General features: G+C 40.5%; 2 protein-coding genes across 2 annotated transcripts; both read right to left on the bottom strand.

Moving 5' to 3' along the window:
- Window positions 1–456: 456 nt before the first annotated feature.
- LOC131450512 (tubulin alpha chain-like) lies at window positions 457–5205 on the bottom strand. The gene is made up of 4 exons (XM_058622222.1): window positions 5040–5205; window positions 3207–3429; window positions 2968–3116; window positions 457–1948 (listed from the first exon to the last, which is right to left on the bottom strand). Exons 1-4 carry the CDS (start codon window positions 5040–5042, stop codon window positions 971–973), a joined length of 1353 nt encoding a protein of 450 aa, XP_058478205.1. The 5' UTR covers window positions 5043–5205; the 3' UTR covers window positions 457–970.
- Window positions 5206–7717: 2512 nt separating this feature from the next.
- On the bottom strand, window positions 7718–11612 carry atp5f1b (ATP synthase F1 subunit beta). The gene is made up of 10 exons (XM_058622221.1): window positions 11455–11612; window positions 10261–10434; window positions 9988–10162; window positions 9713–9834; window positions 9441–9625; window positions 9188–9346; window positions 8925–9047; window positions 8570–8782; window positions 8280–8481; window positions 7718–8159 (listed from the first exon to the last, which is right to left on the bottom strand). Exons 1-10 carry the CDS (start codon window positions 11555–11557, stop codon window positions 8062–8064), a joined length of 1554 nt encoding a protein of 517 aa, XP_058478204.1. The 5' UTR covers window positions 11558–11612; the 3' UTR covers window positions 7718–8061.
- Window positions 11613–13480: the final 1868 nt, after the last annotated feature.

Raw genomic sequence — 13480 nt, 5'->3', positions numbered from 1 at the left:
CAGCCTGAGCAGAGGGGAAAAAAAATCATTCAAAGAAAAGGTTAGAATCTGTATTTCCTAAAGAATATACAAAGTCTGTTCTTTTCAAGGAAGCAGGCAAAACAAATCATTTTATTTTACTCCTGCTTAGCTTATCTGAAAAGACTAGGTAATTTGGTTGTTTAAAGAGTAAATGTATGTACAAAATCATAATAGTTCTAAAATTGTGCAAGTATGGTCAAAGACTACAGGGTCCACATTTATGTGGGTCATAAATGTATACAAATCATGTCATTGTTTCTATATAGTTTCCAGGAATATAATTTATCAATAAATTTGATTCTAGAGGTAAATTGGGAGCACAAATTATATTCCTGGAAATCTTGACAACAGTGACATAGTATTAATAGACTATAAATACGAAATTGATGTTAGATATTTTGAATCGAATTAGAAAAAGTAGATGAATCCAGTTGACTTGATCTATAATTGGGCATTTATTACATATGCAAGCTTTACCCTTTGTTCTCAGAAAATTGATAAATGCTGCCAACTTTAAGTCTTATTATCCATTTCATTTTAACCATTCTTAGCACATAAATGTGGTCAAAGGCTGCAAGGCCTACATCTGTGGGTCAGACAAAAAGTTGATTACTAAACCAGAGTGCAACAATAGTTTAGAAATGTAAATCTGACTGTTTAAATTAGTAACAACAACAACAATAGAAAAATAATCTGATGCAATGTTATTTAGCAGTGAACACAGGCTGCAAAGATGTGGCTCAGCAAGGACAATACAATCTTTCTATTGTATGGATGATATTTGAGAGGAACTGCAGTCAGTGAACTTTATTTTTTCAACACAAGGGACAGATCAGAAGACAAAATTGATACAGGTCCTATGTAATGAAAGCGGAAACGGAAGTGGAAACATAAGTGCAGTCAAAGAGTACTTTAGGGTACAAACAGTAGGGTAATGAAACATTTCCGTTTAATATTCCTCCCCTTCTTCATCCTCATCCCCTACACTGTCAGTTCCCACCTCCTCATAATCTTTCTCCAGTGCTGCCATGTCCTCCCTGGCCTCAGAGAACTCTCCCTCCTCCATACCTTCACCCACGTACCAGTGAACAAAGGCGCGTTTGGCGTACATCAGGTCAAACTTGTGGTCAAGTCGAGCCCAGGCCTCGGCGATCGCAGTGGTGTTACTCAGCATGCACACAGCTCTCTGGACCTTGGCCAGATCTCCACCAGGAACCACAGTAGGTGGCTGGTAGTTGATGCCGACCTTGAAACCAGTGGGGCACCAGTCCACAAACTGGATGGAGCGCTTGGCCTTGATGGTGGCGATGGCAGCATTGACATCTTTGGGCACCACATTGCCACGGTACAGCAGGCAGCAGGCCATGTACTTGCCATGGCGAGGGTCACATTTCACCATCTGATTGGCCGGCTCGAAGCAGGCGTTTGTGATGTCGGCCACTGTGAGTTGCTCATGGTACGCCTTCTCAGCAGAGATGAAGGGGGCGTAGGTGGCAAGAGGGAAGTGGATACGAGGATATGGCACCAGATTGGTTTGGAACTCCGTCAGATCGACATTGAGGGCACCGTCAAAACGGAGGGAAGCGGTGATGGAGGACACAATCTGACTGATCAGCCTGTTCAGGTTGGTGTAGCTGGGATGGTCGATGTCCAGGTTCCTGCGGCAGATATCGTAGATGGCCTCATTATCCACCATGAAGGCACAGTCTGAGTGCTCCAGCGTGGTGTGGGTGGTCAGGATGGAGTTGTAGGGCTCCACCACAGCAGTGGACACCTGGGGAGCTGGGTAGACGCAGAACTGCAGCTTCGACTTCTTGCCATATTCGACGGAGAGACGCTCCATCAGCAGGGAGGTGAAGCCAGAGCCGGTGCCTCCTCCGAAGCTGTGGAAAACCAGGAAACCCTGAAGACCAGTGCACTGGTCAGACTGAGGGCAGAGGGAGACAGTGATCAAATATTAATCATGATTTATGTTGGATATTTTGTATAGAATTAGAAAAAATAGGTAGACTATTAATCCAGTTGACATGATATAATAATTTAAAATTTATGCAACTTGTCATCAGAAACTTGATATATGCTGCCAACTTAAACTTTATTCTTTCTTCCAAACATTTGATAAATGTTTGGCAATTACCCATTTCATGCACTTAACATGAAGTTCATAGCTTTTATGTAAAACACACAACTGCAGAGCAGACAGTGCATACATGTTTAGGGCTGTAATGAACCAAAGAAATTCTTGGGGGGGGAGCTCAGCTTTGCGGCTGGGACACAAATGGCGTGCCGTCGCGGGCAAGTGTGCCATAACTAGCACTTTATAGTTTGGCTTACTTTAAGCACTTAATTCTAGCTCTTGTTTGTACCCAAATGTTTAAATGCACTTATTGTAAGTCGCTTTGGATAAAAGCGTCTGCCAAATGACATGTAATGTAACGTTACCGTTTTTTATATGATTATGCCATGTTTGTAGTCCAGCTGTGATACGCAAACTGCTGCTGGCAAACTTTGCATTTGACATTTGTCTTTGACATGGATGTTAGGACTGACTGTAGCCTAAAATGAAAAGCTAAAAATTATATAAAACCACCGGACATACTTTAACCCATCTGTCCTCTTGTGGGTTGGTCTAATCCAAAATCCTGAAAACAAGGGGGGTGTTCTCTGAAGACATACCATCACCTGTGAAACAGGGGTGCTCTGAAAACACCCCCATAGCACTTGGTACATTCCGCTAGAAGAATTTAAGTCGTACCAGAACATATAGACTCGTAAATCGACCGGGACTTTACAGCCCTAATGTTGTTCAATAAATGTTTAATTAGATAAGGCTAATTTATCATTTGTTATATCCTGTTATTTTATCCTTCCAAAGATCGCATCCACCTTACAGAAACCCATATGAGTTAGCCGCTAAACTTTTACTCCTGATTTTAAGTAACCCACCAGTTTGCGGATCCTGTCCAGCACTGAGTCAATGAGCTCTTTTCCAATGGTGTAGTGTCCACGGGCGTAATTGTTGGCAGCATCCTCCTTCCCTGTGATCAGCTGCTCAGGGTGGAATAACTGGCGATAAGGTCCAGAGCGCACCTCACCTAAGGGAATATATCAATTACATGTTTTTAAACTCCAAGGACTGTATCTTAAAATACAAACACCTACATTGAGAAAGAGATAATACTAACCAATGACAGTGGGCTCCAGGTCAACAAATACAGCTCTGGGGACGTGCTTCCCAGCGCCAGTCTCACTGAAGAAGGTGTTGAAGGAATTGTCCCCTCCTTTACGAGTCTCACCAGTGGGCATCTGTCCGTCCGGCTGGATTCCATGTTCTAGGCAGTAAAGCTCCCAGCAGGAATTGCCAATCTGGACTCCAGCCTGACCAACGTGGATGGAGATGCACTCACGCTGTGAAAAAGGAAAGGAAATACTTTATGCCAGTTGCACATGTCATAGGCCATATCAGAGATGATAATTGTGCTGGAAGACAGGCTGGAGGTCATTTTCTCCTTCATGTTTTTGACCAAAGTTAAGGGAAATTTAACTTCCTCCACTGAGCAGCTGATCCACGTTTATGTCATCTCTTCCTGCATTGACTGTACATATTAGGCATTTGAAATAAACTTTAGCATTGCCCGAACTGCTGCTGACCCCCACCACTTTAATTTTACTTATGATATTGGGAAAAAGAAAATCCAGAAAAGGTGACCTTTCACTGCATTTTCTGCATCTAAACCACATTGGACCAGGTCTAGATCCAAAATCTCAATATTTAGAATTGTCATACCTGGAATGGATAGTCCCAGAGGCAGTAGATTACTTAAAATTTCTGATTTGCAAAACATTTCACCCATTTGTCAAAAATACAAAAAAAAAGTGGCATTTCACTGCTTTTTCTGCATCCACACTACATAAGACTAAGTCCAGATAAAAAGCCTCCCATCTTTAGACTTGTCAAACATGGACCGGGTAGTCCAAGAGAGGCGGTTAATTCTTAAAAAACAGTTTCTGATTCGTGAAAAAAAAATGTATTTACTTGTGAAAAATGCAAAAAAAAAAAAAAAAAAGAGGGGGCATTAAAAGAGCACAACCTTACTTTTCAAATTCAAGACTTCTATAAAGGGCACAAATTAAGCACCAATATAAAGCAGAGAGGTTTCAGGGTAACAGTACACTGCCCTTACATAAGTGGGTCAGGGAAATGCAAACCAGCACTGGCATTTCATTTGGTCCTTGGCTTTTGCAGTTGCTCTTAATAGAAAGAAACAAAAAAAGTACAACAAAAACGATGCATTTGATTTGAGCTAAAACCTCAACTGAGGGATGCGTCTTAAACATTTAGGAGAGACGGTGGCGTCTCCCTCCAGTATACGCGTGATTACATGGGAGCTGTCATAAGCGTACATTTCTATTTTTACTTGTACTTTTTATGCAGGTCGGGAAGAACCAGCGCAATTCTCGGCTGCTTCAACAGCAGTGGGAAACTCCACATTTGGATAAAAACTGAACGTAAACTACACAACATAATGAAGAGTGTCGCAGTTTGCGACTGTACGGTTCAAATCGATTCCCTGGGCGTGCGGAGGACCACGCTGTTCGCCTGAAGTGGATCAAAAATATTAACAGAGGGGACTTCGTTCCCAGCAGCAGCATCACGATAACTTTTAGTTAACAATCGTCAATCTCACATTTAACAGGAAGCGGCTGCCTAGGTTAATATAGTTAAAGAGAAATGTCCGCCAAGCTAACTTACGCTAAGCTAGCCCACGTTAGACAAGGCTGCGTAAATCAACGCAATGTGGTGTTATTGTGAAATATGACGCAAGTTGCTCTAACTAGGGCAATTTCACATTATCATGTGCTTAGTTACTTTTAAAATCATAATTTGCTACCGAGTAGGCCTACAATTTGAATTAATATCCAGGTTTGGCAGCCAATGATTAATAGACTTTTACGTTTGATTCTCGGGCAAAACAAGTTAAAGCCTGAACAGCAGAAAAACACATTGAAATTCTTACCATGTTTCTAGTAGTTTAGATGAACCCAAAGTGAACTACGTAGAGTCGAGTACACGGAAAAAAATTACTCTCACAGACAGGAGTAACTGTCCCTGTGTAAGAAATAATTAACACACCGCGCGTGGGCAGGTGTATTTATACTTTGCGCGAGAAAACGATTTGCAATCGATTGGCCGAAAGCGGACACGTGCTCCTTTCCTGTTGTTCCTATTGGTTAAAGTGGAAGACTATTTTTTTTTTTTTTATTTTTTTTTTTTTAATAAATGTATTTGAACATACGAAACAAAACAAGCACATTTTAAAGTCGAATAGTTCGTTTGAATTTAAACAGTACTATGAGTTGTCCACTAATGACAAACCTTCTTAAATTAGCCAAATATTACATTTATTATAAAATATTGGACCTACACGATGGACAACAAGGAAAGAGTCCTCATCTTCTGAGGACCATGATGCCTCATTCTACACTAAATAGTATTTTTCCACAGTACCCATAGACACCTGTGTTTTCTCCCATGAGTATTTGCTGTGGGTATTGTCATAATAATAAACGTTATGTTTCTGTATTAGATACAAAAATGGACACAACGGACAATCATTTAACACCTTACTTGTTAAATCCTTAATGCGTTTGTTATCAATGAGGTGAGTGTGTTGTTTATTTATTGACCTCCGTCTCATGTGATTATATACACAACAGTATTGTTAAAGATAAATTATACTGCAGGTGTGTGAAATAAAAAGTGCCTATTTTTGGAGGCCAAGAAGAAGCAGGACCTCTACATGTGGTGAGTGTATTATCTTTGTTACATTCTGTAAATGCTTTCCTCTAATCTCAAGCAAATTTAAAGAGAATTCAATCATATTTCTGTCTGTAGGATTTCTAACAGCCCTCATGGACCTTCTGCAAAGTGTCTAGTTCAGAATAGTGAGTAACTTCTTTTGTTCGATCCTAAAATTCAAGATACATTATCATTACATTGTTGCGTGTCACAGAAAAAAAAAACATGTTGTGTTATTTTCTCCCCCACAGTTCATACATTGGCTGAACTCAAGATGACAGGAAACCGTCTCAAAGGATCCAGGCCACTGTTGTCGATCCAGTGAGTATCAGTGACCAGCAATTCAACGGCTGTGCTGTGTTCTTTGTCTTCTTATTCTTGGGCTCTTCTGAAGTGAAAGCGCTTATTCAAAAGGAGGGTTAATGGATGTGCTCTGTGATCACTCCACCTCCTCATCAGGACAACAGTAATATTCTACCAAGCAAATCTGTCCATCATCGTTCCTGACCAGGTACTGCAGAGAGAGGAAACCCCTGCTGTCTGTCCTCACGGACACTTTACTGGATAAAGCCAGGGCTTTTGGTGGAAGGCTTCAGCAGGGATATCTTATACCTGTCAGCAGTAAACAGAAGAGACAACAAAGAATCAAGAGCTTTAAGAGCCCTGTGGGGTGTGTGTCATTTAAATTCAACAAGTGATATACAGTATTTATGATATCTACTGTTGTGAGTGAATGTTTCCTGGCAACAAACTTAAATTACAATATTAAATATTTCAATGAGCAAATAAAAAAGGCTGCAATTTATTAATTCACCTTTTTGATAGTTCGATGCCAATTACAAGTGCACTTAAAAGGCTATTCATATCATGATGGTACTTAACCCTTAGGAGTTCCTTAAAAAAACTTCCTAATTTGTTCCTATAGTGGCAGAAAACACCACCTTGTCAAGAACTGCTGTAAACATATATTTTAATATTTTGTTCCACTTTAAATAAGTAAATATGTTAAAGCTACTTCAGCCTGAAATATACATATCAAATAATAATAATCTTTTTGAAATTTTAACCCTTTCAAGGCCAGTTTTTTTCACAACTCCACTGTTTCTTTATTGAAAAAAAACAAAAAACCTACAATAATTTCCCTAAAATACATTTCAAGGAATTTGATAATAATCATTATTAGGCCCTTCAGCAGCAGCAGCAGCAGCAGCGCCCTACAGATATGCAACCATTCCTGCAGCAGCCGGAATGGGGATGTAAGAAACCAGTGTGTCTTCATAAAAGCATCATCCTCCTCCACTTCACTCTCATCTTCAGATCAGTCTTCAGATGAGTTGGAGTTGTGCTGGTCTGTTTCTACTTCTGAGGCTTCATCCGTGTCGGCCTCCGAGTCCTTAGAGTTCATGATCATTTCCAAAGCCTCAAAAATAGTATTTTCAATTGGGTGTTTTTGACCCTAGGAACAAATTAGGTTAGTTTTTTTAAATTTGACACTGCAGAAAAACAATACAACAAAATCAATGTTGCTGCCAATCACTGACCCATCTTAGGGCCTGACCATGATAATAACCAAATTCCCCTTGAATTGTATTTTACAGAAATTTAAGGTTTATTTGTTTTTTTTAGATAGAAAACATCTACCATGAAAAATGCCTCATCTCCTGAAGCCATCATAACCTGAGAATGTTTGCACCAATGACTGCATTAATGGAAAACCCATCATTGAGCATTTACTTCAAATTAGAAGTAATTCTAAGCACAGCATATGCTACAATATTTCACAATAAGAACCAACTTCAAAACAAATAAAAAAAAACAAGATTTACTTCTGTGGTTCCCTTGCTAAACAAACCCTACAGAATCACAGCCGTGGAGATAAAAAAATAATCACGCATCTGCAGTATTTGTCCGTTTTATTACATTTTGTGACAACCAAGCTGCAACAGTTTAGAAAGCTCGACATGGCTCAGGAATGCCATCTTGTGGTCAATATTAGGACAGACATTTTAGATGTCCCAACAGGAAAACAACTACAACTACAAAGCCCATTGGAAATATACAGTTGACAAGTTGCAGTTTTGTGTAAAGACAGTGTTTTATTCCATCTTTCATTGGGAACATTAAATAGAACTTTCTTTCAGGATGACAAGACAGGTACATTTGTATTTTGACATGTTTTACAAACCAAGTGCTCGTAACTGCAGGATCCCTCTTATTTTCTCCTCACAGATCATTTAGGTTTATGAGTGCTCCTCAGCCAGCTTCTGAGCCTTCTGAACAACTTCCTCAATGGGGCCAACCATGTAGAAGGCCTGCTCAGGCAGACCATCATACTCTCCTAAAAAGAAAAAGGTCAAAATGGGCATTAGTACTTAAAATCTGATTTTGAAGCAGATAAGTGTCACCTACACAACCTAGAAAATAAAAACAGTGAGAAAGTAATTTCTGGCACACTTACCGGCAAGGATGCTCTGGAAGCCCTTGATTGTTTCCTTGAGGGGCACCAGCTTGCCCATATGGCCAGTGAAGACCTCAGCCACCTGGAATGGCTGGGACAGGAAACGCTGGATCTTGCGGGCACGGGCCACAGTCAGCTTGTCCTCTTCAGACAACTCATCCATACCCAGAATGGCAATGATATCCTGAAGGGACTTATAGTCCTATGGGGCCACATGGAAAGGGAATAAATGTTTCAGTACAAGCACAACCAAAAACGCCTGTGTTAAAGTATGACTGACTAAGACTCACCTGAAGGATTTTCTGCACACCACGGGCAATGTCGTAGTGCTCAGCTCCAACGATGTTTGGGTCCATGATACGGGAGGTTGAGTCCAAGGGGTCGACAGCAGGGTAGATACCCAGCTCAGCAATGGCACGAGACAACACAGTAGTGGCATCCAAGTGAGCAAATGTGGTAGCAGGGGCAGGGTCAGTCAAATCATCAGCGGGCACATAGATGGCCTGAAGGAAAGAAGTCAAGACTCAATCTGAAGTCATAACAAGTTTCCTTTGGGGTAATCATTTATCAAGCTACATGATAAAAAAAAAAATAAAAAATAAAAATCCTAATCCAGTCACAGCAATGAACTTTCAAAACCTTCACCTGCACAGATGTGATTGAACCCTTCTTTGTGGTGGTGATTCTCTCCTGCATGGTACCCATGTCAGTGGCCAGAGTCGGCTGGTAACCCACAGCTGAGGGGATACGACCCAGAAGAGCAGACACCTGAAGAGTAAAGGCACACATTTGGTCAGTATCAAGGAGACTACATGACATTAACCCTGCACGCAGAATAATAAGTGTTAATAATCACCATTATTCATTTAAATTGTTAAGGGAAAGATTACTTAAAAAGGGATACAGACCTCAGAGCCAGCCTGTGTGAAACGGAAGATATTGTCAATAAAGAGCAGCACATCCTGACCCTCCTGGTCACGGAAATACTCTGCCACGGTCAGTCCAGTCAAAGCCACTCTGGCACGAGCACCAGGGGGCTCGTTCATCTGTCCGTACACCAGCGCCACCTAACGGAGATGAGATCAGGACAGTGGTTGATTAATGCTAGGTAAATACAATATGTGAAAAATTCATTGTTTAAATGATTTCCATTAATCTTACCTTTGAAGTAGTGTCCTTCAGGTTGATGACTCCTGACTCAATCATTTCATGGTACAAGTCATTTCCCTCACGGGTACGCTCTCCCACACCGGCAAACACAGAGTAACCTCCATGGGCCTTAGCCACGTTGTTAATCAGCTCCATGATCAATACAGTCTTGCCGACACCAGCACCTCCGAACAGACCTGGATCCATGGGAAATGTTCAGGTTACTTTCAGAATATTATTAAGTGGCTTGTCACCAAGATTCAACTTCTGAGCTGCACACATACCAATCTTTCCTCCCTTGGCATATGGGGCCAGCAGGTCCACAACCTTAATACCGGTGACCAGAATCTCCTGCTCCACACTCATGTCAGTGAATTCAGGGGCCTCAGCGTGGATAGGTGCAGTTCTGTGGAGGGTAAACAACTCTCAAGTTTAATTTCAGCAGATGTATTTTTTATTTTTATTTAAAGAGTAGTACTTCTATATAATTTTCTTCAGTTTAATGGCATGATTTACAGTGATCACCACATCAATTCAGTTAATTTCAAGATGAACTCACTGCTTGGTTGAGATTGGACCCCTCTCATCAATAGGCTCGCCAATGACATTCATGATCCTGCCCAAGGTCTCAGGGCCCACTGGGATTCTGATGGGGGCACCAGTGTCCAGCACCTTCTGTCCACGGACCAGACCTTCAGTACCATCCATAGCAATGGTACGCACCGTGTTTTCCCCTTAACATACATAAGTGAAGTTCATTTGTTAATGTGGCAAGTATTTCAACATGTCTTCTACTTCACACTGTGCTTAGGGTAAGATCCAAGCAACTCACCAAGATGCTGAGCGACCTCCAGGACTAGCCTGGACTCACGGCCTGCGACTTCCAGGGCATTGAGGATGGGAGGAAGACCCTCATCGAACTGGACGTCAACGACAGCACCGATGACGGCCACAATACGACCATTGGCTACACTGGCAGCAGCAGCAGGTGCGACATATTCTCTACCTGAAAAGTAGTAAAACAAATGACACATGCATTAACCATTTTAGACACAGGTTTTGTTTAACATGCAGAACAGGATTCAAAACAAAAAAAAGATAGATGAAGCAAAACGTCGCCCGTCTTGTTGCTTTCCATTTATTTTGAAGCACTATAAAGGTAGCTGCTTGATATTTACTTGGCACTCACGTATGTCATCAAGATGTGCCTTCTTTCTTGTACCTCTGAAGTAACCAGGACTTTAACACCACCTACCCTTGTCCCAATACTCACCTGCTAACAGCAGTGAATAGAGACAAGGGTATCATAAATCTTAATACATCTTATATAAATTCGGTAACAATTTGTGCATTCATTTTAAAAGCACCTTGTCAATGTCAAGATATTATCGGCTAAAACATAACCTTTGAAACTACCACAATACTTAAATCTAATAAAAACGTACATAAAAATCACGCTTTAATCCAACGATAAATGACGTTCAAGTCAAACTGACAGATGAATGAAGCGTACTTTAAGCTAAGATTGCTAATGCTGTTGCGGCTTTTCATGACTGACGCAGGACATTAAAAGTTAAATGTATTTAAAATTCACCATAACCACTCAGACTTACTATTTATGTTTACCGAATCAATGCATGTGTAGGGGAAACGCAAATTGACATCATGTCAGCCCTGTCTCGTCTAAAATGCATTCTTTAACGTTAATGCTAAGTTAGCATCTCCCAGCGCCTCATGTCATTACATAAAGGTCATTGCTGTCAACACCAGAAAAACAAAGTCTACTTATTGTCTGACGGATGACACATGTTTGTAAGACCACATATGGCTACTTGGACCTACTTTATACTTAAGTATCATCGCAATACATGTCAAATTTGACATTTCATTGTCAGGCCTGCTGCACTACCGGCAGCCAGCGTGTTGCTAGCATTAGCTCCCATTAGCACTGTCCCTGCCCTCCTCTGACAAGCAATAAAATGCGTCTTTTTCCGATAAGATTTCGCTTCACGCGTGCAGCACTTACGTGAAAGCACGGCTGGGGATCCAACGAGAGCCTTCAGGGGCTGGACCCCAGGCTTCAAAGCCTGCAGAGCCCCGGTGCAGCAGCGTCCCACAGCTCCCAACATTGTCAAAATGGCTGAAGGTGGAAAGAGACACAGGAACTTCCAGCTTTATAATGAATGACCGCTGAGACAAACTGCGCATGCGTGCTACGTAAACTCGGTCATGAGCATGCGCACACGTGAAGCTGACATTGTGCCCTGTCTATGGTGCCCTCCACAGAACAAGTCTGACTGACACTACACAGCAACTGTAGCTGGTGAATGACAGTCTTAACAGAAGGTTAGTCATGATATTCCAATCATACACAAATATAAAGAGAAAAAAAAAACCCCCGAAACCCTCTGTCACAAAAACGTAATTTAATTAAAAAGCAAATTAATAAATTACTGAGGAAACATTATAATAGAAATAATAAAAAAAATAATTATAATAATATATAATAAAAAAATACGAAAAACTGATGCCAGAATCCCCCACATCACCCCATCCCCAGCAGATATTTCTACTTTTGTAAATACACACACACATTAATACAATTAATTATGTATTACATAATGCCAGTTCCACACTTGAGTATTTTACATAGTGGCTTCTTGGATTTTTTCCCCCCGTCTACTGCCAAACATTTACCTTATCTATTTTATTCAATTTTAAAAGAAACACACTACACCATGGACTGCACTGTTTTCAACTTTACAATGGAGTGTGGACGCAGCGGTGTGGATTGCAAGTAGGTCCACCATTTGAACAGTAGGTGGTACTGTTGTACCTAAAGAGACTGAACGTGACGGGGAGTTGTGTTCCGGTGTATGCACTTGTCTGTGTGACATACAGTATAATGTGTTCAGAAGTGTAAGTGTGTTATTAATATCATTAACTTCCATGACTTCCTTGAAGCGTGTTTTTCCCTAAGTAATGTGCATCACTACATTTTAAATTCACATCAATTACAGAGTTAAAAAGAAGAAGAAGGAGAAGTAAATAGAATAAAAAGTCACTGATACCTCTGCAAACCATCTACTGTACAGTGCCATGGATACTGCACACAGAATAATGAGCTGGAGAACAGAGTTCAAAATTTACAATACGAATAGTTGTACTGTTTGAACATGTTTTTTTGGGATGGTCTGCACTAAAATGACACATTATGCCTCCTTGTATATTTGAAATGTTGTGTTTAGTCATGTTTTATTTTGTTACTGCATGCAAACTGGTAATTTTTCACTTTTAATTAAAAAACTGTTTGATATTTATATTCCACCTATAACTCCTTCTGTTAAAAAGTAAGTAACTTTTACTCACATTTTATGCAAGCTCCTCCTTTTCTGTCTGCTTGAGAAAGAATATTTTTATAGTGATTTCACCTCAGTGCTTTGGTAATTGTGTTGGAGGGCCTAAGTCAACCATTTGTTAAAGCACAAGGACATACAGTACATTATGTGGTTGTACAATGGTCCTGTGCAGACAAAGCTCTTTATTTATTAGAGTAATATTTTACCTTTCATTTCAACACAGTCAATTCTTTGGTCCTTAAAATCAGATGAAGACATTCTATTGTGTGGCATTACCTTTATCCATAGCAGGGGTGTCAAACTCAAATGACCTTGGGGCCACGGAGTGTCTAGTCTGACCAGTAGGGGGCCAGTCAAGTGAAAAACTATACTCAGACAGAGGGTGGGCAATATGAGCTCAAAATTACAAGAGAATCCAGTCAAGAAATTCCAGTCATGACATTGCAATAATAGATATTTCACAGAATGTCAAAATAAAAGTATCTGTGTTGATATTTAACAATAATAGCAATGTGTTCCTCATGCATAATTAATCTTTTACTTTGTGACGTTTGATACAGCCAAATACTCTCTGAGTCCCATATTGTATGGTTTGTGAGAACCTCCAGTCAACATCAAAGTCAAGATTTCCACTTCTTTTAAATGACTGGAGACAAAACGTATGCATCATCAAGAACAAATTGTGTGCTGATT

The sequence above is a fragment of the Solea solea genome, chromosome 2, assembly GCF_958295425.1.
Source record: "Solea solea chromosome 2, fSolSol10.1, whole genome shotgun sequence".
NCBI classification, from domain to species: Eukaryota; Metazoa; Chordata; class Actinopteri; order Pleuronectiformes; family Soleidae; genus Solea; species Solea solea.
The sequence above is the reverse complement of the archived record's forward strand: the minus strand, read 5'-3'. Positions and strand labels throughout refer to the sequence as shown.

Bases quoted from the DNA above. Each gene is read 5' to 3' on its own strand.
- LOC131450512 (XM_058622222.1), bottom strand. The intron at 3,117-3,206 runs GTTAGTATTATC...ATATTCCCTTAG, and splicing joins CCTGGAGCCCACTGTCATTG to GTGAGGTGCGCTCTGGACCT. The intron at 1,949-2,967 runs GTGGGTTACTTA...CTCTGCCCTCAG, and splicing joins TGGACAGGATCCGCAAACTG to TCTGACCAGTGCACTGGTCT.
- atp5f1b (XM_058622221.1), bottom strand. From the start codon at position 11,557: ATGTTGGGAGCTGTGGGACGCTGCTGCACCGGGGCTCTGCAGGCTTTG. The intron at 10,163-10,260 runs GTGAGTTGCTTG...ATGTATGTTAAG, and splicing joins GGAGGTCGCTCAGCATCTTG to GGGAAAACACGGTGCGTACC. The intron at 8,482-8,569 runs GTGAGTCTTAGT...GTGGCCCCATAG, and splicing joins GTGTGCAGAAAATCCTTCAG to GACTATAAGTCCCTTCAGGA.